Source organism: Botryllus schlosseri, chromosome 16 (assembly GCF_051294905.1).
Source record: "Botryllus schlosseri isolate E-star chromosome 16, Bs_hap1, whole genome shotgun sequence".
Classification (NCBI taxonomy): Eukaryota; Metazoa; Chordata; class Ascidiacea; order Stolidobranchia; family Styelidae; genus Botryllus; species Botryllus schlosseri.
In genome coordinates this window covers 14,450,829-14,476,645 of record NC_137251.1, presented here as the reverse complement: position 1 = coordinate 14,476,645, position 25,817 = coordinate 14,450,829, and the positions used below count along the sequence as shown (strand labels likewise).

Here is a 25,817-nt window from a genome sequence, read left to right as displayed (position 1 = left end):
AATTGCCGAACTGTGTGGCTTCGTTTGCTGGGGTTGACGCGGTCATGATGGAGTGGACTATCTGTCGGACGACAATATGCTCTCGTCCAAATTTCTTCTGGACCGTGGCTATACATTCGTCATATTCGGTTTCCAGTCCATCTTTACCAGCTAAGATAGCCGCAGCAGGGCCAGTCAATGCCTGACTAAGATATCTCATCTTGTAGAATTGGCTCACATCGCGATTCTCGTGCACAAGGGAGCGAAACTCTTCCCACCACTTTCGGAAGTGCAGAACATTGCCGTCGAAGGATGGAATCTTAAAGCCAGCCGGTAGCGCTCCAGCTCTTGATTCTTGCCGTTCGCGTTTCTCGATAACGTCGACCCGGTTTTCTCCAAGATCGCTGGCGCTTTTGATTTGTTTACCGATATCATATATTCGCTGAATCAGAGTGTCTTTCTTCTCGTCGCCGTCTAGCGCATCAATTTTGTCGTCCAGGATTTTGCTCAGTCTGGAATCAATTTTACCAAGCCGACTGAGCGACCCTTTGATAGCATGCTTCGAAGCGTTATTTTCCAACTCGGCTTTCAATGTACGAATGGTATCGATGCTTTCCTTTTCGAGACGATCGACAGCGCGCTTTACCGACTGATAATCGGTGTCCGGTCAATACCGAGGAAACCATTACCGAGAATGCCATTACCGAGAATGGACACCACCGAGAATGGACATTACCGAGAATGGACACCACAGAGAATGGACATTACCGAGAATGGACACCACCGAGAATGGACATTACCGAGAATGCAATATATGCAATGCAGGCATGTTATGCATATGCACAGGTCGTGTGAGTGCATCACGGCGTTGCCACATTCAGTAGCGATGCTCAGGTATAAATTTCTCGACAACGTCAGTCCCAGTTAGCTATATTCTTGACATTGGCCATTCTCGGTAATGTCCATTCTCGGTGGTGTCCATTCTCGGTAATGACCATTCTCGGTAATGTCCATTCTCGGTAATGTCCATTCTCGGTAATGCCGTTCTCGGTAATGCCCATTCTCGGTAATGGTTTTCTCGGTATTGGTATAGAACCCTGATAATCGCTGACACTCGAACCACTGGAATTATGACTGTTATGAGAGGTCATAGAGGCGAAAAACTCTCTCTGCGTCTTCAGCATTTGCTCCAAGTCTTCTCGTCGGCGTGCTTCGAGGAGTTCGTCTCTTTCCTCCTTTCGACGTAATTCTTCAACGCGCTGTTGTTCTTGTTTCATCAAGAACGTCATTAGCAATGTCATGGGGTCGTGACCAGGCGGCGAAACGTTGGAAGGAGTCGCATGAGGGTTCGCGTGGCTGCTTGTTGCCCCGGACTCGGGTGATATGCTCGCAGATGGTTCTATTTTATAATCGATGATGCTTGTGTCAACGAATTCCGTAGGAGGTGAATCTGGTGCTGGTGACGACTGAGTATTCGGTTCCCCTGATTCGCGTTGCAGAAGTCTCTCACGTAACTGTGCCGCGGTTCCGTGTGTAGACAGACCGAACTTTTCACATTCGTTCTCCAAATCAGCTTTACTGAGCGATAGGATCGGATTCACTTGTTGTGGAGGTGGTGTGCGCTGCATCGTCTATGACGTTATCACTTGCAAGATCTTCAGACTTTTGTTGACGTCGTATTTAAAGATGTAGAATTTTATTAACAAAATTCCCAAAAAAGATCAGCGACTTGCATACGGATAAATCAAAGTCAAGACGAGAAATTACTCCAACACCTCACACCGCGAGAGTTTAAATACGATGCCGTCTCAGCCGGCAATATTCTTCGAAACGTGTCAATTCGGCGCGTCGTTCAATAAAGTTAACCGTCGTACCCAGCACTCGAAAAACGAACTGGCTTACAAAGCACAAACCAACGTACACCTTAGGTAACACGCACTAGATAATCAACTCAATAAAACCAATCAAGCAATCAAGTCGGTTGGAACCTCTTCGGCTTGCGTATCGCACGACCACTTGACGTTCGCTTTACAACAAGGTGGTTGACATAAAACTGATTGAATTAATGCAACGTTATTTCAGTATTTAGGTACATACTTGTATCTATGATGGGGGTTTATTTATTTACATAATATCCGTGAAAGTCTCCTAATATGGCATGTCTAATAGACCTAAATATAATGATGTTGCTCTATTTGGATTTAATGCAGTCTTCACTGCCTAAATATAACAAATAATTTGAATGTCTGAACTTTATAATACGACGGAGCCGTTTTTTCATTTAGTCAATACAGCGAAAATGTGAGCTTTTAGTCAAAATAACCCCATGGATTATTTCCAAAAGCAGAGCCAATTTGAAAAACTATAAGTTGATATTCGGAATCAGTGCCATTCAGAACCCCCCAAATGCCTCTTACTTTGTCTGCCAAAAAATATGTGTTGGCCAGTGTTATATATCATTAAATATTGTCTTCAATGTCGTTCCTATATACATCGAGAGTCCAAGTAACCGTATAGAAACATATAGTCTGTGGCAAAGTATCTTTTCCTAAAGCGATTTGTAAACAACTTTTCATGCGATGTCAAGCGAAAACATTGCCGCCAAAAGGTGCAAGTTCGATGACGAATCGCAATTCGTGAGGATTTGAGTGGTTAGCGTCGGCATTCGATTAGACGTAGAAGCAACGTAGCAGTAGAAATAGCAGTAGCAATTTACAAAGCATGTCCCAACTAGGAATACGTTGTATATCTGCGTCCTTGAATATTTATGCGGCATTTACAGTTATACACCGACTAATGATTGTGGCTGGGCAAAATCGAGTACCTGAGTGATTCGATTCTGAATCACGTATTACGCTTCGAGTCGAGTCGAGTATTCGAGTAGCACTCCTGATAACATCACAACAGAATATACTATATCAAGTTCAAATATGTTCCTTTTATGCCACCACAAAGAACATAATGCCCGTTATCAGTCACAATAAAAATACTTTGGTATTTTTTCGACCATACCGATTTCATTGCAATTCTTGACAATGTTGTGGAATGATCACGACTACGTAAATGTGTTATTTCCAGTAACGATCGTAGCTTTGTACTTATATCTCGTATGATGCGACATGGCCAATCAAGGTTTCAAGGCCTCCTCAGTGAAAAATAGTATCAAAACTATAATTCTCGTTAGTAAATTAACTTTCAGTTGCGAGGAGCGTATAATTTCAGTACTCAAAAAAAAATCGTCTTTTACTACTCGACTCGAATCATTAAAATTAATACTCGATTCAGATTCGAGTACTTGAATCATTGTGCCCAGCCCCACTAATGAATGATACACATACACACGCTCTGTGCATATGCATATTGCATACCATGAGTGTATAATGTACATATGTCGCTGGACAAGGAAGATGAAGACTAGCCTTTCAACTGTAAGCATAGAAAATGAAGTTTCGATAAGTACTGAAGCAAATACCCTCAATAAGTAGATTTGGTTTAGGGGTCGTATACCTTGACAGTCAATCCGTTGGTTGTACTTTCGAAATCGCGAACTGCATCGTAGCGGCTAACGAAAATCACAGTACAAACAGCTGTAATTCTAGAAAATAAATTCAGTTACCGCGATTTAGGGGCTATATTTCGCCCAGTATCTCTACCACAATTTACACATAAACGTGACGCGAACGTGTCGTTAAACTGTCCTCTGAGTTGCACAAATTTAAAAGTGCTAGAAGTAAGTAATTTAGCCTTAAAATGATAACTATGATACGATTGTTGATATAATGTTCTTTCCGATTCTTTACTTGCTGACTATTACCCCTGACGTGATTCAATATTCGGGTTCATTTCGATGAGAAAAATACACTATTCAATTGCAGGATGTATTGATGTTCTGTACCTGAAAGGAGCTCTTCAAGATCATAAATAGAAGTGAAAAGTAGTCTTGAAAACAAAACCATATGAAGAGACTTTTTGGGGTATAGCCTACAGAACATTAATACACATTTTAGTAACATATTCATCGCATGAATATATGAAACGCGAAGCTTTTCGAGCTGACACTCTTCAGGGGCAATCGTCAGCGAATGAGGAATTTCAAAAACTTGCATCCAGCTATAGTGCATGCAACCAACTATCACTTCATAGAAACAAACAACATGAAATACAGGCAAACCGCCAATGTGGCCAATTTTTAAACTGATTAAAAATTCCTTCTGCTGACACAAGCTCGGTCGGTGGATTTTAATAAAAGTATATTCTAGCGCAGACAGATGGAAAAGAGAGCGGCCAGTACCTAATAAAAATATCTTTCGTCGCAATAGTTCTTAGCGCAAATTGTATTCCCAGCCACATGCTTGCCGATGGCAGAGTTCATGGCCATGGCCTCGTGTGGTAACAGCGATTTACCGCAGAAATCAGTTGCTTTTCAAAACGAGAAGAGATGGGGCACAGCCACGGTAAATGTATTATAACCATTAAAGTGTAAGTATTGCGGTGCAAGTTGACTAAACCCAAGTTGAGCACTCCGGATAAGTTCAAGTACCACGTTATTGGCCACTTCCGATGGCAGTATTACTGATAACTTGTCCAATACCTCACCTGGATCCCAGGATACAGCGCGACGTGAACAGCAACGCAAGCGTACGGCGTCCAGCACACAAGAAACGCCAGAACAATGACAGCCACCATTTTGGTCGTCTCGCTCAACATGTTACCGTTAACGCTCCCAGACACTTCTGAGACGCCCGCAACCTTTACAAGAGTTCAACAATATTCATTATTCAGTCATGACATGGGAAGTAAGGTGGTCACTTATCATTTATTCAATGGCGAGTAACTTTTCAATCCGCTGAGTCTATGATATGGAACAATAAAGTATACTTGTCTGGCAGGATCACTGAGAGTGAAATCATTTAATAATGGCGTGACATCGCGGATCCATCGTGACGTATTGAACACAGATGAATCCGCAATATATTTTCAAATTTTACTGGCTTATCCATAAAATTGTTAGGTTGGCTACAAAAACGTTGCGCACCAAATTTGGCTCACTGCCAGTCTGTGATAGAAGCGAAGCTATTGGATTGGAAAATATTTAATTTAGTAAGAAATTCCCTTTCAAATTTTACTGGAAACCCGATGAAATTGTTAAATTGTCTGAAATAACGATACATAGCAATTCTGACTCAATTCCGACTGAGCAGCGAAGATATTGGACATCAAAATTTTTGTTTTGAAATAATAGTATTTACGGTGGCTATAGTTCTGTTATTATTATCGAAATAATTTATGAAATTCGATATTTTGTACTCCAAAACTTCGCTTTTGTTGGTTGGGATTGAGTCATTCTATGCACCATATTTTCGTGTATCATCTAAAAATAGTACATTGAACGCTCTCGTATTCGACATTTCATGCTGGTGACGTCATATTTTGAGATACGATTGTTGATATACGATGTTCTTTTGAATTCTCTACTAGTTGCTGACGATGACCCCTGACGAGTGTCAGCCGAAAATATCCGGGTTCATTTCAATATGAATATACTATTCAATTGTATATTGAAGTTCTGTACCTCCAAGAAGCTGCACCGTTTTTTGTAGACAACTGAACAATTCCATGGGGTTTACAAAGTCGAAAAAAAGATATCAATAAATTTTAGATTTTCCAACTATAATAGGTTCGGTTTTACGGGTTGGAATTGGGTCAAATTTGGTGTCCGTAGGTTTCTCAGCTAAGTAAACCATTTTATCAAATAGCCAGTAAAATTTGAAGAAAAAAGTTACTTTTGAACAACTTTAATCCGCAATGGCTCAGTAGGACTGGCAATTGGCCTAGGCTGCTGGCGCAAAATCTCGCCGCGTATAGCATGCGACCACAAAGAATGCAATGCCTGTTCTACATCACATTAGAATTAGAGATTATTTTATATGTTTTCGACCATACCTATTTTATTGCACTTTGTGACAATGCTGTGGGCTTTTTACTACTCCACAGATATGTCGTTTCAACTAACGTGCGTATAGCTTTGTACGCATGCCGCGATACGACCAATCGAGGTATATGGTCTCCCATATAGTGGAAAATACTATGGAAACAATAATTCTCGTGATAAATTATCTCGTTGGGCAAGGAGAGTATAATTTCATTACTGGAAAAGTCATTTCTCACTCCTCGGCTCGAATCATTAGAACTCGATTCACTTTCGAATATTCGAATATTGTGTCCGGCTTTATAGTCACGCTGATTCTCATTTACGTAAATCGTTTGATATTACGATGTAAGTATATGGATATCGGACTTAGCCATGCGTCACGGGGCAGTACTGTATGAGTTCAATAAATGGTTTTCTTTTGTATTTTTCGCACGGCAGCAAGAAAAATCGTATTCCAAACACGTTAGTTCCGCTCTATACTCACAGTACAGCTCAAAGCAACGAACATTTACCTTCCAAATCTTGAACAATATCAATGCGTACGCGACAAACATGATGAACAGCGGCAAGGCGAAGCAAAAGGCAAAATAGCAAATCAGGTAAGACTTCGTTCGTCGGTCGACGTGGTTCGCAATCACGCCGCAGCTGGTGCCGACTCCCTCCAGATCGTAGTAGTCAAAAAACAGCGGCACGGCGCTCCACAGAGCCGACCACAGCCAGGTTGCGGTGATTGCTGCGTGGCGCGAACAAAATATTTTGTTGTAGTGACTAAATCTCTCCCTACAAATGAAATTATAGTCGAGGCCAGACTTGGAGAATTAGATAACTCCTGTTGCCTAATTAGAAACGCCGGTTAGCAAATTCTATTCTCAAATTTGAGAAATGCTTCTTGCTCTAATTTTGATTCCAATCCATAAATTTCTGGTTTTGCTGAAAATGCTACAGAAAAACTGCATAATGCGAAACGAGCCAAGCTTGGTGTACCGACGATCGACATTTGCGATTATCCTGCTCATGAAAATGAACTCGATTGCGTTCCCAATTCGGAATTTAATTCAATTTCCAGATTTCAGAGAATCCAGCAGTTCTAAATCTAATCTAATTTGGAAACATGTGTAGCTATAATACTGATTTTAATCTAGTTTGAATAAGCTGCAACTCACCAATGAGTACGTGGTGATTCCTCAACGGCGGTGCGTGCGACTTACAGATCACCACGTATCTAGACACGGAAAGAAGCACTATCGTTGTCAAGTTCACGATACCTGAAACAAATTAATTCAGTATCAGATAATATCTGACACAGAACTCACGTGAATCCGTAATCCACAATGATATCATAGATAACTAACCTATGGTTAGATGCGCACTCGTGACTGCATGGTCGGACAACCACAGTTCTAGAAATCGGCATTGTTGCAAAACATCGGAGCGCCAAACTAGGTCATTGTTATGGTCATTGTATTGCGGCGCTAAGATTTTTCGGAATAATGCCGATTTTAGACTTTTAAGGGCAATTTTCGGGTAGATGCAATGCCCTGACAAGAATATAATTTATATTTTCGGAATCAATGGGACAGTAGTTTTCGTCTAAGACCAGTTCAGACCAGCTCGGCTCGCAAACTATAGATTACCTTATTGGTTGACGTAGCTACGAGACAGGCTTGCACAACTAGACTGATTAGAGTGAAGTGCCGATAATCTAATTATAATTTAATTTCTACAGTCTAATTTTAATTATGATCTAATTTCTATATTTCCTGAGAATGCTACAGGAGGAACTCTATAATACGAAACGAGCCAAGTTTGCTGTATCAAATATTTGCCATTCTCACGCTTTTAAGAATGAGCTCTGATTTGATATGAACTGAACATCATTCAATTTCCAAGTTTTCGCGAATTCAGTAATTCTAATATAATTTGAAAAACATCTGTAGCTCTAATTCTAATTCTAATATAATTTGGGAAAATGTGTAGTCTTACTTCTAATTCAAGTCGAATTTGAAAAACAAAACTGTATAGCTCTAATCCTAGTGTCCAGATCTGCTACGAGATATTGCTATCGCACTCTGATTGCCAGCTGCGGAGTCTCGTGTTTCGCATTCATCAACATGATAGTTATCTGTAGTTATTTACGCAGCTATCGCACATATGCATTGATTTATTGCGACTAACCAGCTGCAAAAGTATTGCAGCATGGTATAGGATGTCGCTGGCCGCCTGTGTTGCGCAGTCAGAATATGCGGATTTGCACAGAAGTCTCTGAAGACGTCCAATATTCGTTGTATTGAAAGCTCACAGGAAGAAGATGAATATGTGCGGTGGGAAAGAGTTTTGAATTTTGTGATAACAGATAACACTACTAATGATATCTTAGCGATGAATGAAACAAGTCCAACTGGCTGTTGCTCATACAATATTAATATCATCATACATATAGGTATATACACATTAATTTAGATAGTCTGATTAATAATGTATGCGGGGGACTAAAGGGTTGACACGTATGCAGTATCTTTAGTTCTATATCTGGCATTGAGACATGCAAATTCCGTGTCCAGTATCACTGCAAGTTCAAACTACAAACTCACCGAACGTTCCCACTAAAAAGGCGTAAGTGTTGCACCATATCTTGCCCAAGTAGAACTTTCCCGCGGCATTTGCCGCCGTGGATACCGCGCCACCTATGGTCGCGTTTAGGATGTCCGCAACTGATAAATTGAGTAGCATATAGTTTAGTGGCTTTCTCAGTACCTGCAATGATGGGTAGGAACTTATTACTCTATCACGGTTTGCATAATATAGTTATTATATCGAAATTTCGCGAAGTACTACTATTAGGAATGGTGTGAACGTGAGGTTCACGTTCGCGTTCTGTGTGTGAACCTCTGAAATTTAGAGGTTCACGTTCACAAACGAACCTTGGGAGGTTCTGCACTGCACACGGTGGGCACCACTATAATAAATAATTAAAGAATTGGTCACCGTAAATACTATTTTATTCATAATCCAAATTTTTCGACGGCAATAACTCCGCTTCTACTGGTTGGAATTGAACCAAATTTGGTGAAAATCGTTTCTATAGACAACCTAACACTTTCAGGGGGTGAACAGAAAATTTTTAAATTTTTTGTAATTTATTTTTACATAATAAATAGAAACTTCGTTCTCCTGTAGCAATGCGGCTACTGGTTGGAATTGAACCAAATTTGGTGTGTAGGCTTAAATTAGGTAACCTAACAATTTTATCAAGTAGCCAGTGCCATTTGAGAGAAAAAGTCATTTTTGAAGAGCCCTACGTACACGTACAGTGTCGTACACTGTACACAGTGTACAGTACATGTACACTGTACAGTGTACATTAATATAGGCTATCACTTCACTGAAATATAGGGATGGAATTAGCAATATGACGTCACGTGACGTCATGAGGTTCACGTTCGCGTTCACACAGAACCATTCGAATAGGTTCGCGTTCACACGAACCTGAACCTTTCAGAAGTTAACACCATCCCTAACTACTATAACATTTGAAGAGCTTCTTGGAGGTACAGAACTTCGATCTACTATTCAAGATCATACCATTCATAAAATTAGATTGTAATAAAGAACACGGGTATTGTGTGCCAAATACGAGGGAATTCCATTAGGTCAGATGATTGAGAATCCGAATTATTTGTGACTTTGATATGGGGGTATAATGCAGGGTTGTAATGACTCAAGGCATGACTCGAGTCGCAAATTTTCGTTAAATCGACTTATACTCGAGTTATTGCGCATGATCAAACGACGCGATACATTGTATATGCCTTATTCAAACTTCGTATATCAGGCCCGATAATTGAAAAATGGGTCAGGAAGTTATCTTTTATCTGTTTCAATAAACATGCTCAGGGTGCTGAGAAACATGAGCATATTATGGATCCGAGTTATGTTGCGATGCGTATGTCAAAACAAATTAAGATTGGCCAGATTATGTTAGTTTTAATGCGACGAGACCGAATTCATTCGCGCAGATGAAAATGAGATATATACTCTCACTTCGGAGCATATATTGTAATGTGTTCACTGTAAAAAATTACCTTGGTGGTCAGAGGTGGTCAGTAACGAAGTACTTCTACTTTTTCGAAGTACTCAAGTAGTTTTCGTCTACTTCTGGTACTTACTCAAGTAGATCTGAATTTCACTACTTCTACTTCTACTTCATAATTTTTTGTGATCTACTTACTTACTTTTCGCTATTTTCAGTTTGTCAAGTAGAAGTAGTTTAATCCTTCAATCAGGAAGATAGCTTGAGTAATTTCGGGGCTGTTTTCACGGAGTATCGACATTTCATTTTCATAAAAGTTGAGTTAAGCCTAGAATTTTGGTTGCGCTTCGCGCGCAGTGAATGCGGAGTATCCAGTATGATTTCACGAAAGTCTCGTTGAGTATAATTTAGGTGGCGGGTTGGCGTGGTTCCGTTCACACCGCATTGTCACCCTTCGCCATATCAAATATTTCATCGCTGTATATATGGCTTATCATAATGTTTGAAACTGATGTTTGGCAATCTAGCATTTACTTATCATATCGTAATCTAGCTGTCCATGGCGTGTCCTAATCTGGAACAGTGGACTCTGACTTTTCTTTAGTTTTGGAGCTGTTTCAGCATACCAACCTTCGAAACTTTCTGGACTAAAGACATTGAATACATGTTCCGTTTTTAGATTTAGATTTCACTTGCAATTCCCAGTACAATATATTTTGATTTCTAATTAAGATCAGTTCTTTTTTCTGGATAACATACATGTTGAAGTATAAAAGCAAGTGCAGTAATGCCTTCAATTTCCAGAAATAAAGCTTGCAGCAAACAGTACGTTCATATTGCCAAATTTATTCCACTGGAAGCTTTTCGACTTGCTCTCTTCAGCAGTGAACGCCATTAAATGAGGTTAACCAAGTTCGAAATATAGAAAGAATTTTGTCGTTGTGACATAATAATGACAAGTAGGCTACACAGAGTCGCGAACGGCAGTAATCAGTGGGGAAATTTAGAGGTTCACGTTCACAACAGAACCTTGGTAGGTTCGGCACTGTGAAGCTTTTTCATGTATTACAATTTTCACTTCATTATGACATCTTCCGTTCAAATTTATTGCATTTCAACTGCGGGCTACTCCATTCATTGCGCTGGCAGTATAAAAACTACAGTAAACGAGCATGCACTTTGACAATCACAAAAGTTTTACTTGCTTTGTTATAAAAGTTTGCTCGAAATATCCAGCTTAATTACCGTTTGTGACTTTCTGCTGTGAGCTTGACCCGCAATCACACAACATCACGAGCGAAATGCGTAGTCAGCAATGATGCTTACTCGAACAATCAATGAGATTGATATCGTTTTTTGATGTAAAAAATCTAGCAGATGTTCAGGGTAAATCTTGACTTCATAGGTTCACTGTATCATTAAAACCAAATCCGTACGATTGAGGTGTTGGCTTCTGCTGTATAACTTGTTAATGGAGTAAAATCGGTAGCAAGTATAGAAATCCGTTTTACACTCTGCCTAATATCAATGTAGCAATACTGAGACGCCGAATACATTGTCCGGTCTGGGCTAGACCGTTAAGGCGTAAGCTTTTATTCCCTGGTAAGTCGTCGTCGAAATTGCTGGCTAAGCGACGGAAAATATTGATTTTATGGGATTATTATATTCTTTGATTGCCTCAGTTGATACATTTAGCGACGTTTAAAACGCCAATATGTACCTCAGCATTGTGGCATTATGTGGCCCGAGTCGTCGCTAGGTATCGTGTACACTGTACGTACAAGTGTACATTGATATAGGCTATCACTTCACTGAAAGATAGGATTGGAATTAGCAATAAGACGTCACGTAACGTCATGAGGTTCGCGTTCACACAGAACCTTTCAAAAAGGTTCGCGTTCACACGAATTTGAACGTTTCTGTGGTTCACACCATCCCTAGTAATCAGCGCACGGTTACGGTATAGCACACACAAAAATCAGCTGTAAAACTATAGATAACTAACCTACGGAGGTTAGTTATCTCTAGTAAAATAGCCGAATGACAAAACAACACTAATGGAAGATTCCCAGCGTGTAGAGATGTTCTTTCTGGCGACACAATAAAGCATTTTTACGGTCCACCATATTTTTTATTAACGTTTAGTAATCGCACAATGTGTTTACACCGTATCCAACACACCATCTCCGTATTGCACTTCGACTAAACTACAGGCCTTATATTATGGGGGAGTGCGCAATACCATGATATTTTCTAAAACGTGCTGTTTGAGTAAACAGAGGATTAGTATCGCATTTCCATATCAATACTATCATTTTCATCCCATGATGTGGGATGTGGAGTGTGGCCGAATGCTTATCCTTATGATATCGAAAATTAGATACCTGCTGGTATGCATCAATATGAATCAGGCTCGTCACCTTTCGCATAGCTCAATTTGCACCTTTTTACAATCCATGTGAACGAATTAGGATCGTTTTCACAACTACTTACTTACTTGAGTACTTTTAAAGTCAGTCAATTCTACTTCTACTTCAAGTAGTTTTAGGTTGCTCATGGAAGAAGTACTTCTACTTGTACTTGAGTAGATTTTTTTCGTCACTACTTCTACTTCTACTTGAGTAACTTTCTTGACTACTTTGACCACCTCTGTTGGTGGTACTCATGGATCACTCTGGTCACGCCTCAGTTACGCCTAGACATGAAACAGCACTCCGTTCTGTAATCCAACGTCGTGACGTTGTGCCGCATATCAGAAGCTCTTTGAACGTAGGTGTATCTGCTATACACACATATATATATAATATACGTATCTGATTCGAGAATATTAACATTTAGGGTGGCTGACTTGCCTACTTAATTCCCATAGGCACGTAAAAGCCTTGCCATGTCTGAACATGAAATTTAAAATCAATGTCTGCGTTTTCATGGAATTAACATTACATGGCACGACTCATGTCATTTCCATGTTAGAATCCATGTTTAATTTTTACAGTGTTGTCATACATCACTTATCTTGTAATTTTGTTCTGTCAGGTCTTTCAGATGTTACGTTTCTATTGATACTTTCACAGTCACTCTAGTTTTGAATCTTCTCACTTCCTTTTACACTTGTACAGTGTACTTGTACACTATATTGTCCCTTTTCATTTTAGCCCCGGGATTTGGGATTATGTATTAAGACTATCAATGGTTGCATTTGAAGCAAGGGGTGTTTTAAAACACTTTGTTTTAAACGCTTTTTACGTCATTTCATTCAAAAAATCTTTTCAAAAGACGGATAAGTATACCGTATTTGTGTAACTATTCTTTCGAAAAGACATGTAGTATGAGCTTTGGGACGACTTGCACTACACATAGTCGACATTTAGGATATGTAACGGTCAGAATCAATGAAATCGTCGTCGGTGCAACAGTTGCAGCCCGTAGTTATGCATTATTGTAACGGAATGCATGTTCTGAAGATGATGACCGCCGCATAACAATGTAGTCCTGCTCAAAGATACTTTTTGTCCGTTTAAGACAGGGGTCGGAAACCTTTTTCGTCAAAACGAACCATATTGGCCCTATTTTTTGAATTCTCAGTGCCAAAACAATGTGACTTCACAACTGAAGATTCTTAGCGCCATGGCTAAAAAGATGAAATACATGTCTTAAACAAGGGCCGTGTTTTAAACATGTTTCTTTTAATGGAATTTAGTTTTAAATGCAACCCTATAGTTATAACAGGTACAGAGTTGTGTGGCGAGATAGCGTAGTGGTATAATACACGGCTACAACACCAATGGGTGGTGGGTTCGATTCCGACCGAGGTCGACTCCAGAATTATATGCCTAAATGTCCGGAATTTTGGAGGCTTGACGTATAGGCTCACAATTTTTTCGTAAATCAACATAATAACATTATTTTGGAGAATATTTATGCTACATTTTATTTTTCTTCGCGCTGGGCGCGATTTACTAACACATTTATTGACTTTGATATGGGAACTACCACCCTCGCAAAAATTGCCATAAAATATGAATAAAAACAACATTGATTTACTGAAATAAGCCTAATTGTAATCGCAATTATAGGAGAACGGTATATTTATAGAGATGGTGGAGGCCATTTAAATGCTTTATTCAAAGACAGTGATTCAAAACGTAGAGGTCGTTTGCCTTTATTCTGGGGTTCGCGAAGATGTTGAACGTAATCAGCTTCCAACATAGCCCGTGAGTAAAAGTCTGGGCGAAGATGCAGACTTCTTTTAGTAATCAGCTCGTCAAATTTTGATCTGGGCCATGGAACATTTTCAAATCGGACATGGAGTCGCGACCATAAAAGGTTGGAAACCACTGGATCTGCGGTGTTTATAAAGCTCGGTGGTGCGCACCGGCATAAGGCTGATACACAATCTTATCGGTGTGATGACATGAACATGACTTAACGATGCACAATTAGGCTACGCTCCCTGTATTTTCGAAGTCGTCATCCTCCACCAGCTCTACCGCTAACTATGATCACGTGGGCAACGAGAGGATCAAACTGTATAGTAATATATGAAATAACCAATATTATTGACGGAATTCATTCAAAAAATTTATGGACCAGATGCATATAGCAAGCCCCCCCCCCAAGTTGCATCGATTACCCTATGGTGGGTCCAAAATCATTGTTTATTTGGACGGGAAGGGGCTGAAAAAATGTGGTTTCGGTCCCGGTTACACAACACACAGCCACATGCTCCTGAACCGGATCGTGACCACCTCTGGTCTATAAGCGAAGATTTGCTAGTGTGACGTGATATTGACAAACAATGTGCTCATAACTCATTTAGAAATCCACTAGTGGGCGCTAAAGAGTGTCCGGAATTTGGGTCACAGAAATATGGTAACCCTATTCTAATCGATTATGAAACGTCGAGTCATATGTTCGAGTATCACTCTTTATTACGTGATACACATTGGGATAATCTGAAAAGTTAAAATAAACATCTTTCCTTCGACTGCTAATAAAATGTTACCAGTTCTGCTTGATCAGAAATAATACGGTATATGTGTCTACTATAAATATGACATTGTGGCAACGTCACGGCTGATCAATACTTCAAGGGACTGTCGTTTTCATGAAAATGCGCAGCCCATATTAAGGATGCCGTGACGTGAAGAAACGAGAATTCGGAGTACCAAGAGGTGAATAAATTCAGTATTCGAAGGAATTGAGTAGCGTTGCTCGTCCCGAATCCTTGAAATCAATACATTCGAATACTGGATTCGGTGTGCGCGACCCTATAGTCGAGACGCCAGGTCTTTTGTACGGCGTAGTAACTGGCCATGTCTTCTTTTGTTGCACTATTACATTTGCGCATGCGACAGTTCAGTATAGGATATTTTAGCATGTGACATCATGACCGTAAATGTAACCCTAACCCAAACGATCCCTAATTATAACAACCCACAATCCACATGCTCAAGTGGGGCATGCTTGTTGCTCATATGTAACCGCTCGGTTACGGAGCCATAATTACTCTGGATTATCAGGTAGCGTGCTGAGGATTGGAGGATAAGAGGAAGTGAAAGGAGTTGGACTTGGGTTGTCTTTTTGTGCGGAGTTGTTACTGTGTTAAAGGGACACTGCACTCTAAAATTGATGTGGTCTCAAATTGAAGGGCAACACGAAAAAGTTTTTTGGCCGTAGCCATTTTCTTCAGAACGCCACCGTAATGGAGCTGCAATTTATTGAAATTTCCACAAGTGTTTCACGCTCCAGCAGTCACGCAGAGGTCGAACTTTATATAGTTGTCAGCCGATGTTATGAAGAAAATATGTCGTACACGCCAAGGTGGTTTAGATACCGCGTTCCATGGAAGATGTCCAGTCAGTAGACTTATGTCAAAATCGGGCCTATAGTGTATTCTATTTCTTTAGGACAGAAATAGATCATGTCCTATTCTTATGCATAAAACATTGTTTATGTATAAAACATTGTTAGACATGATCTATTTCTGTCCTAAAGAAATAGAATACACTAGGCCCGATTTTGACATAAGCAGGCCTACGATATATTTCATTCATAACACCGGCTGACAACTATATAAAGTTCGATCCTTGCCTGACTACTGGAGCGTGAGACACCTGTGGAAAAAATTTCAATAAATTGCAGCTCCATTACGGTGGCGTTCTGGAAAAAATGGCTGCGGCCAAATTTTTTTTCGTTTTGCCCTTGAATTTGAGACCACATTATTTTTAGAGTGCAGTGACCCTTTAAGTCTTGGATTGGATTGGAAGTATTAATGTATTTATTGTAGTGTTGTGATGACTCGAGTCACCTTTTTCGTATGACTTGACTTGACTCGAGTCACTTTGCTAAAATGACTTGACTTGACTTGACTCGGCGCATCAGAAATGTGGATTGACTCGTGACTAGGAGCAAAATTCACAAGTCAATTTCAAGTCATCAAGTAATCGGTGTCGATAAAAATCACTGTGTTCTGCATATGGTTGGATTTTTCGCGAAACGCTGGTGTAATCCATGAGAGCGACCAATCATTCAATAATCGTGCGTTTTACTGAGCCTCCATTGTTCTCTCACAAATAAATTGACCGCAAACGATGTGATCGAAGCTTACAGCTTACGTTGTCCTAAATTATTAGTAAAGTAATGTAATAGCAAAATGTCTATTTCTGTTCTCTGTTCTTATCGTAACCAAACCTCTGGTTTTAATGAAATTGAATTTGAATACAGTTTATATATTCCTCAACCATTGGTGAAGGCTCGAATCGTATCATATCAATTTTTAAAAGGGTGGTGTATTGCATCTTATCAATTCGTTTCTCTATTTTGGCAGGTAACTATAAACTGAGGCTATGCAATTACTTACGTAGTTAAGCAGTTCTGTATATGTGATCGATGCCTTCTTGCGTGTATATTTAACTCTATATTCGTTCATCGGTTCAGAAACAATGACCACTCAACAGCTAGTAAAACAGCTAGCAAAACACAATGGCGTAATCATGCCTCATACTTTGAAAGGGCAACTTGACTTGAATTGTGACTTGACCCGTGACTTGACTTGACTTGACTCGACTTGACTCGAGTCACCTCCAGAAATCAGGTGACTTGACTTGACTCGATTCACCTTCGAAAATCGATTGACTTGACTTGACTCGAGTCAAAATGTGCAATGACTCGAAATGACTCGTGACTCGAAGGTAGTGACTTGATCCCAACACTGATTTATTGGGCCTGCCTTCGTTGTAATATATCCGCGGAATCTGCCATACGTCTCTAGGTCCAGTCGAGCCTGAAGTAACTTGGCCGTATTCAGTCAGATAGCGAGGACTACGACCGAACGGCTACAAAAAGATGTTCAGTTGTTCACGGACTACTCTTTTATACACCCGTCGGAGGTTCATCAACCGATGAAATATATGAAGAATCGTATTTTACGACACGGCTGCATACGAGACGGATCTCATATTGTCACGCGGACAGTCAATATTGATCAAGTGACGCAATTGTCACAAATGACCGTGCAGCTGACAGCAGTCAAAACGCTAGGGATGGTGTGAACGTGAGGTTCACGTTCGCGTTTTGTGTGTGAACCTCTGAAATTTAGAGGTTCACGTTCACAAACGAACCTTGAGAGGTTCTGCACTGTGAACCTTTTTCATATATTATAATTTTCACTTCATTATAACATCTTTGGTTGAAATGTATTACATTTCAACTGTATGCCACTCTATGCACGGCGATGGCAGCATAAAAAATCAACACTAAACGAGCATGCACCTTGACAATCTCAAAAATTTTACTTGCTTTGTTCCAAAAGTTTGCTCGAAATATCCAGCTTTCCGTTGGTGAATATTTAATGACACTCTGCCGTGAGCTTGACCCGCAATCACACAACATCAAGAGCGAAATACACTACATGTAGGGAGCGAATGATGCTTATTCAACCAATCAATGAGATTGATATCGTTGTCTGATGTAAAAAATCTAGCAAGCGTGCGGGGTCAATATGTTTATTGTATCATAAAAACAAAATCCGAGCGATTGGGGTGTTGGCTACTGCTGTATAACTTGTTAATGGAATAATATCGGCCGCAAGTAAATAGAAACCCGTTTTACACTCTGCTCAATATCAACGTAGAAATACTCAGACGCCGAATACATTGTCCGGTCTGGCCTGGACCGTTAAGGCGTAAGCTTATATTTCCTTGCAAGTCCTCGTCGAAATTGTAGGCAAAACGACGGAAGATATTGATTTTATGGATTATTATATCATTTGATTGCCCATGTTGATACATTTAGCGACGTTTAAAACGTCAATATGTACATCGGCATTGTGGCATTATGTGGCCTGAGTCGTCGCTCCGTATCGCGTACACACAGTGTACACTGTACAATAATATAGGCCAGTGGTCGGGAACCTTTTTCGACTGAACAGCCATCTTGGCCCATTTTTTCAATTGTGACTCCAAAAGAGCCATACATGTCGATCAACTGTTACGTCACAATTGAACATTCGTGACGTACTACTAGCACTAATAAATGGGAATCGTAGTGTGCGGCATATTTTTCTGTCCACATATGGGTAGGTGGAGCCAAACATGGTCACTATACAGCAGTAGGCCTACATATATCCACCGTTTGATACGTCAGTGACGTGGGTTTAGGGGAGGCAAGTGAGGTAGTGCCTCATAGTAAATAGTTTAGAATTTATAATCACTGATATTATTCAAATGCAATTGTCGCGCTGATTCTGAAAAACCAAGTATTGATCGACTCCTAAAATATTCGGCGTAACGTAACGTTGCGTTACATACCTATAGGTTATTTTCACGGCGGTGCTAAAAAGTTAATAACCAATCAAGAAAATGTATAAGTACGGTGTTGTTTTTAATTTGAATTTGTAATTATGAATGACACTTCCAAGGCATATTATTTCTCAGTATAGATCATGAAGACATTGTGTATTTGAAAGCTGCAGTGTCCTGCGAGTGTCTCCATATCTGCTATTCTCTTTCGTCAATCAAGGTATCGTGCAATCCAAGATTTCTAGGCGCGCGACGGTTGGTGGATCGAATTCGCGAGTGGTGTTAGTAGTCGCCCGTGCGACAGAAACTTAAATTTGGGGATTTTGAAAAGAGGGCGGTACGAGCCCTTGACCCTGGATACCCCACTGTTTTGACCTCTCAAAGACATGTTTGCGCTGCCACGAGAATAATTATTCTCGCCGTCATGAAAATTTACTAACAAGTTGCTGCAATAGTGTTAAATCAAGTACAAAATTGAAAATTTCTCGAAGAGCCATATCTGATACCCAAAAGAGCCATATATGGCTCGCGAGTTATAGGTTCCCGACCACTGATATAGGCCATCACTTCACTGAAATATGGGGTTGGAACTAGCAATATGACGTCAAGTGACGTCATGAGGTTCACGTTCGCGTTCACACTAAACCTTTCTAAAAGGTTCGCGTTCACACGAACCTGAACCTTTCAGAGGTTCGCACCAGCCCTACAGAACACTATAGAGCACTATAACGCATGAGCTGATGCATTATTAAAATTATGCAATGTTTTAACCACAACACAAAAATGACAATATGTGTATCCAATTAGTTGTAGACATTGCAAGTAGAAATTCGAAAAATAATTTTTATAGTGATAGACGAGCAACGATAAAACTTGACAATGATTTTTATATACCGCTTGATATCTGGTTGATTTTTAGTTTAGACAGGCGTATAGGATATATCTTACACACACGCTAACAAGCAGAAAGCGTATATTAGATACATTTAGCAACTATCTTCAATTTGGAAGTTCAAAAGCTTCTTCGAGGTACCGAACTTCAATACACAATGCAATAATATTTTGTAACGAAATAAGCCCAAATATTTTAGGCTGACACTCATCATGAGTAATCGTCAGCAACTGGAAGAGAATTGGAAAAAAACATTGTATTACAACAGCCGTATCACTCACTCTGGAAGTTAAAAAAGTAGCGCCAAAATCGCGTTCGTCACAATTGATTTTCGCGTGACCTGTCTGCTGAGTATTCCCACAGCGATTTCACAAGGCTTTATGCCCGTTAAATTCCGTCAATCATTTCATTAATATGGGAAATTATTTCTTCCCTTATCATTGTGAAAGCGAATATATTTTAATATCTGATTGCCGTGACTTGTCGGTGATATTATCGTTTGCTTCACTCCATGAAATGGCGTGAAGAATATTTATTTGTATCGCGCAACACACAATTTGATGTCTGGAATTATATTCCTCTTTACTTCTATCACAATTAGCCCACTATAAATAGTATATATACAGTATTGAGCATGAACCCGCTGTTCGCCTTGGGAATGTTCATGACGGTCACGTCATATTTGGTATCGGATTGTTGATATACAATGTTATTTCCAATTCTCTGCTATAGTCGCTGACGATTAGTCATGATGAGTGTCGGCCGAATATATTCGGGTTTATTATAATATGAATACCGGTTTATTATTTAGTTGTACATTGAAATTCTATACCTCCAAGTCTCAGTCTACATCATAAGAAAACAAATCGCGATAGATTTAAGTAATTTGGTGTTCTAACCTAGGATATGTAACAGTGTGTAGAACAATAGAATCAGTATCATTTTATTATATATTTTTCCAATTCGAAATATATATAAATTAGGTTCATATTTAGATTATAGGTCTGTCGTTAAATGACCAATTTATCGATGATAAAAGATGTCGAAGTGCTCATCGTCGACACTAATATAAACAACAAGAAGCGCCACATCAATTGCGATCCAATGAAAACACATAACGCCACAAATATTGACCATTGAATAGCCAATGCATTAAGCTTTTTCTGCCCGGTGTCTTACATATGATTTACGATCGCGGTTGAACTATCTAGCAATCCCTTTAGGCCGCGAAGCAACGTAATATCATCACAACATTTACAAGCTTCGTAAAGGGAGAGAAATCGCGGATTATATCCTAACTTGTCCGCTTATATTTGTGGTCACTTGGGAATTTGACGCGGCGAGGAATTTCGGCGTACAACTATCCATTAGCCGATTTCACGTGGTCGACTTTTCGCGGCGTCAATTTGTTCTCGCCATACGTTTTGTCACGCGATACTAAAATTATGCAACGTATCAGATGTCATTTGATACCCGCACAGCGTTAATTTTCGATTTGCCCATCAGAAATGTATTTTAGGGTTAGTTCTTCTAGGTTCCCTGTTTGATGTTGAGTTGAGACTTACCACAGAATTATTGATTTGCATATTATGAGACCGTATATTTCCAAATTATAACTCACACCGCCCGTGCATTGTACGTAGGTTGCATCAATTTAAAACAAACATGTTTAAAACACGACCCTTGTTCAAAGCATTTTTTGTTTTGTTTTTGTTTTAGCCATGACATCATAAATCTTCAATTATGACGCCACAGTATGTTTCCATTGACTATCGAAAATATAGGGTAGATATGGGTCCTTTGACGGAAAAGGCTTCCAGCCCCTGTCATAAACGGACCAAAAATATCTTTAACCAGGACTTCATCGTTATGCAGCATTTTACGACCGGCTATTATAATCATCAGAACACCCCTTCCGTACAAATGATCGATATCTACGTGCTATAACTGTTGAACCGTCGGCGATTTTGAGGGTTCTAACCATTCCATATCTTATACGTCGACTATACCGGATGTAAATCGTCCCTATGCTCATATTAATTGTTTTCTCGAAGGTATTTACACAATTATAGCATAATTATACAACTTAAATGGTATTGTTTTAAACACTATTTAAAACATGTCTTAAACATATTGTTTTAAAACACCATTTATTTTAAATGTAACCCTAAGTGTTCGCATTTGTGTTGGTCGCATAACGAAAAATATGACGAGCACCATGAGATTTGATAGTTCGAAAACCCGAATCATGCTATCTTGAAATTTCACCCACCTTGCGCTTGAATGTTATCAATATAACAGCCCCGTTCAGTATCACAGACACCACCATGATCAGTGCCGTGTAAGTGCATAATGCGCTGTAAATCGAAGGCCTGACACGCGAAATCCTTAAATCCGACCAGTCGGCGACACGAGTCAAGCTCAAATTAGGCGCGACCGAAGTCCCGTCTCCACTCGCATTTTGCATTATGGCATAATATCAATTCCTATATCTTCAAATCTAAATCACCTGTACAATACGATGAAAATCGAGATTTCTTGCAGTGTATCTGCGGAAGGCTATATATTCCCGTTATGACCTAGGCACAGGTAGAGAATAGTGAAATACTACGTATTTTTCATTCATTGGCATCGTCTTTAATAGCTTGCATATTATCATTACTTAGCACATTCTAGAAGCTTATTACGACTCTTTATAGTATCATTCAACAGGATCGAAGAGGATTTCTTGCTAAATTGGTGAATTGCGGACAGGTAACCAAGAATCGTGATTACACGGAGCGTCCTTACGGGAAGTCCGCGTATCCACATTATGAACTGGATCGATACCAAGTACTCTGGTTTGTCATTCCCTCGAGCCGAGTAGCTGCTGCAGATCCTCTTACCGCATTCTATAGGCTTATAAGATTCGTGGCAATATCAATCGGTACATCTTTAAAAAAGGTTTCAAGCTCAGCTTAGTTGTACTTCCAGATACGTAACTTCAGCTGAATGCAACTCTACGTTATACTGTAGATATTATAACTAACCTATACGTACCATAATTTTCGTTGATAAATTAACTATCGGGCGGGAGAATGCTAATCATGTGAGTAAAAACTGCTAATCCGGTTTGTTAAATCATGAGATTAAAACTAACTTTATGCGCTGCGATCAACCGATTTCCTTAATGCTGGGTTGGTAAATCCTGATGAACGCGATAATCGACTTTATTGATCATCCAACTTTATGATCTCCGCCCTATGTGGCAAAAGGTGTATATAATTTCAGTACTGGAAAAAATCATCTCCCACTACTCGGTTAAAACCATTAGAATTAATACTCGATGCAGATTCTAATACTAGAATAATCTTGCCAAGCCCCTACATGCAAGACAGCTCAACTCCAAAATAATAACACGAACTGCAATGACTTGTGTGCCAACGCGACCGATGCATGCGTTGTTTCCCACAGTCAGCTGGCTGAGGACTGTCAAATATTTGTTTTCGTTGAACGCGAAGGCACCTCACTCGGACCGTCTCGCTAAGCATGCTATAATGGTGTTGACGCTAAGATACGCAACACTGCAATGAGCTGTCGAACTCGTTTCCCACCGTTTTAACGTTCCCTATCAATGTCGTACTGTCGGTTTATTAAATCCCGATCGAGGATTTTTTTTTACTTCGGTGCGTTTCAATTTATTAGCGTGACATCGAGGGAAAATTTCAGTTACGGAATCAGAAGGCATGAAGAATATGCGAATGTAATAAAGCTTTGACCTGTCAAATATAGGATTTTCAACATTCTGACGTCACCGATACGTCAGCGTCATATAACTGTTTGAAGCAGACTTGGACAACTGGAAAATATTCAGCTGTAACAAATCAGACTATAGAATTAGAATTATACCTGCACCGTTTCTTCCTAATTAGGTTAGAATTACAATTATACATGCCCATTGTTATGATGCCCATCTATACAATTATAGATGCCCACAAAAAGTACGCGTGGTGAGAATTTCAAGAGGTTCTTGTAGGTGCAGAACTTCAATATACAATTGAATAATATATTCATTTCAAAAAGTAGATTTAGTCGAGGATCATCAATACCGGGCGAGATTCAAGATGTGAAGAAGCCAATAATTACTATTACATTAGACACACCGGCGGTCAAACTATAGTCAGCATTGATTTATACTCAAGTAGAAGGAGAAGTGACGCTGTAGATTTATACAAGGGAAAGTAACGATCTCCAAGTTATGCAAAGAGTACTTCAAGGGGAAGTAAGGAAACGATAGGTCCGGGGAGTACTTAAGTTGTCCGGCTTCAAAAAGTACCTTTGGAGGAGGGGTCACACACTTTTAGCCGTCGATCGGATGTGGATATTTTCAAAATTGCAAGATTGACCTCCGCGACTAACGCGACATGACTAGGGTCATGTTTAAAACAAAAATCAATTCAAAACAAACATGTTTAAAACAAGGCCCTTGTTTAAAACATGTTTTTATTGTTGTTTTTCTAAGCAGTGACGTCACGTATATTCAATTGTCGCGTTATGGTGGATTGATATTCAGAATTGAAAATATCGGGTGAATATGACTCCTTCGACTAAATAGGCTTCCAACCTCTGTCATATATACGGACCAAAAATATCTTTAACCAGGAGTACATCGTCTTGCAGCATTTTTAGGGTCGGCGGTCATCATCATCAGAACATTTATTCCATACCAATGATCTATATCTACATCAGGGGTCACCGACACGCGGCCCGCGAGGTCATATTTTGCGGCCCGCGACATGATTTGAGATTTCGGAACATAGCTAAGAAAACGTTTTGAAATGCTGAAATTGACGTGCAAGGGCCCAAACACTGCCAATACCGAGACGCTTAGAAAACGGCTTAGGGCAGTGGTTCTAAAGCTGAGGGTGCACCCCCCTTATGGGGGCGTGAAAGCATCTGAAGGGGGCCGGGAGATGCGGTCAACCGAAAATCTTTTCGCGCTCAAATTAATAGTTATAGTTATTACTCTGTGTATAATCCTGAATTCATAATATAGAATTCTCTCATCAACATTCATAACCTTCCATGCCATCAAACTATCCGTTGGGATAGGTAGCATTATGGATGCATTATGTGATATAACGATAAAGGGGGCGCTAAATTTTTCAGTCACAAGGGGGGCATGCATGTCTAAAAAGGTTTGAGAACCACTGGCTTAGGGCTTCCCCACAAGATTGAGCTTCCAGTGGAGATGGTCTTCCAGCTAGTAACGTATCTCGCTAGCCCCAAAAAGCGATTCCAGGTATCGTGCACAGCTCGGAGTTCAAAATAAAATGAAATTGATGACAGTGATCCTTTGTTGTATTTTTATTCCTTTAATAAGCTATTACTTTTTTTGTGGTCACTATAACCATCGCCTATGTTCGGTAGCACAGCGTTGTACTGACGTAGAGTTTTAAAACGTGGTTGCCCAATGCCCACTTTATATCGATATTGAATTCATGCGGCCCGCCGCCGCTACGAAATTTGAAAAGTGGCCCGCGACCCGTTTTGAGTTGGCGACCCCTGATCTACATACTATAGCTGTTGAACCGACTATTTCGAGGGTTTCAACCATCCCATATCGTATACGTTGGCTATATCGGGTGGTAATCGTCGTCCGTAGGCTGATACAACATGTTTTTGGAATGTATTTACACAATTATCGCATTAATTATACAACTTAATTTTTTTAAAGACCTTTGTTTAAAACAGTGTTTAAAACATGTCTTAAACAAAGTGTTTTAAACAACCATTTGTTTCAAATGCAACCCTGGACATGCCTAATGACGGTACCAATTGGCGCAATCTTCGAAAATGCATTCCGTTACCGTTGTTGTTGTTTGTGGTATTCGTGGTGTTTCTCGACTACTATGGTCATTTACACCAGACCAGGTTTCTTTATTTGTATTCCGCAGATGCCGGGCTTGTAGCACGGCCCACTCCCAGGCTTTTAAAAGACACCAAGACACCGCCTACACGGATATGATGGCTAGGAGGAGTCTCGATAAACCTCTAACACTGAGGTAGGAATTCTGGAGTCGGACCCGAACCCGCACACGACAGATTTCGCGTCATCGGGAAGGGCCGCTCACACTTTCATCTGTGTGCCTTGGAGTATACCTTTATCAAAATACATCAGCCCAAGCTTTGTCAACAAAAAGA

The 25,817-nt window shown here is 39.9% G+C and overlaps 1 protein-coding gene across 2 annotated transcripts in view; it reads right to left on the bottom strand.

The window, feature by feature from the left end:
• LOC145458944 (parapinopsin-like) overlaps positions 1 to 22,291 on the bottom strand; it is a 46,936-nt gene extending 24,645 nt beyond the window's left edge. Inside the window, exons 1-5 of one of the 2 annotated variants that reach the window (XM_080337459.1) lie at positions 21,907 to 22,291; positions 8,503 to 8,665; positions 7,075 to 7,176; positions 6,424 to 6,644; positions 4,576 to 4,728 (exon numbers count right to left, since the gene is read on the bottom strand). In XM_080337459.1, the coding sequence (XP_080193585.1) occupies positions 4,576 to 4,728; positions 6,424 to 6,644; positions 7,075 to 7,176; positions 8,503 to 8,665; positions 21,907 to 22,101 (834 nt within the window). In that variant the 5' untranslated portion in view covers positions 22,102 to 22,291. The remainder of the gene's footprint in view (positions 1 to 4,575; positions 4,729 to 6,423; positions 6,645 to 7,074; positions 7,177 to 8,502; positions 8,666 to 21,906) is intronic. The other variant, XM_080337460.1, reaches the window with a different exon arrangement.
• Positions 22,292 to 25,817: the final 3,526 nt, after the last annotated feature.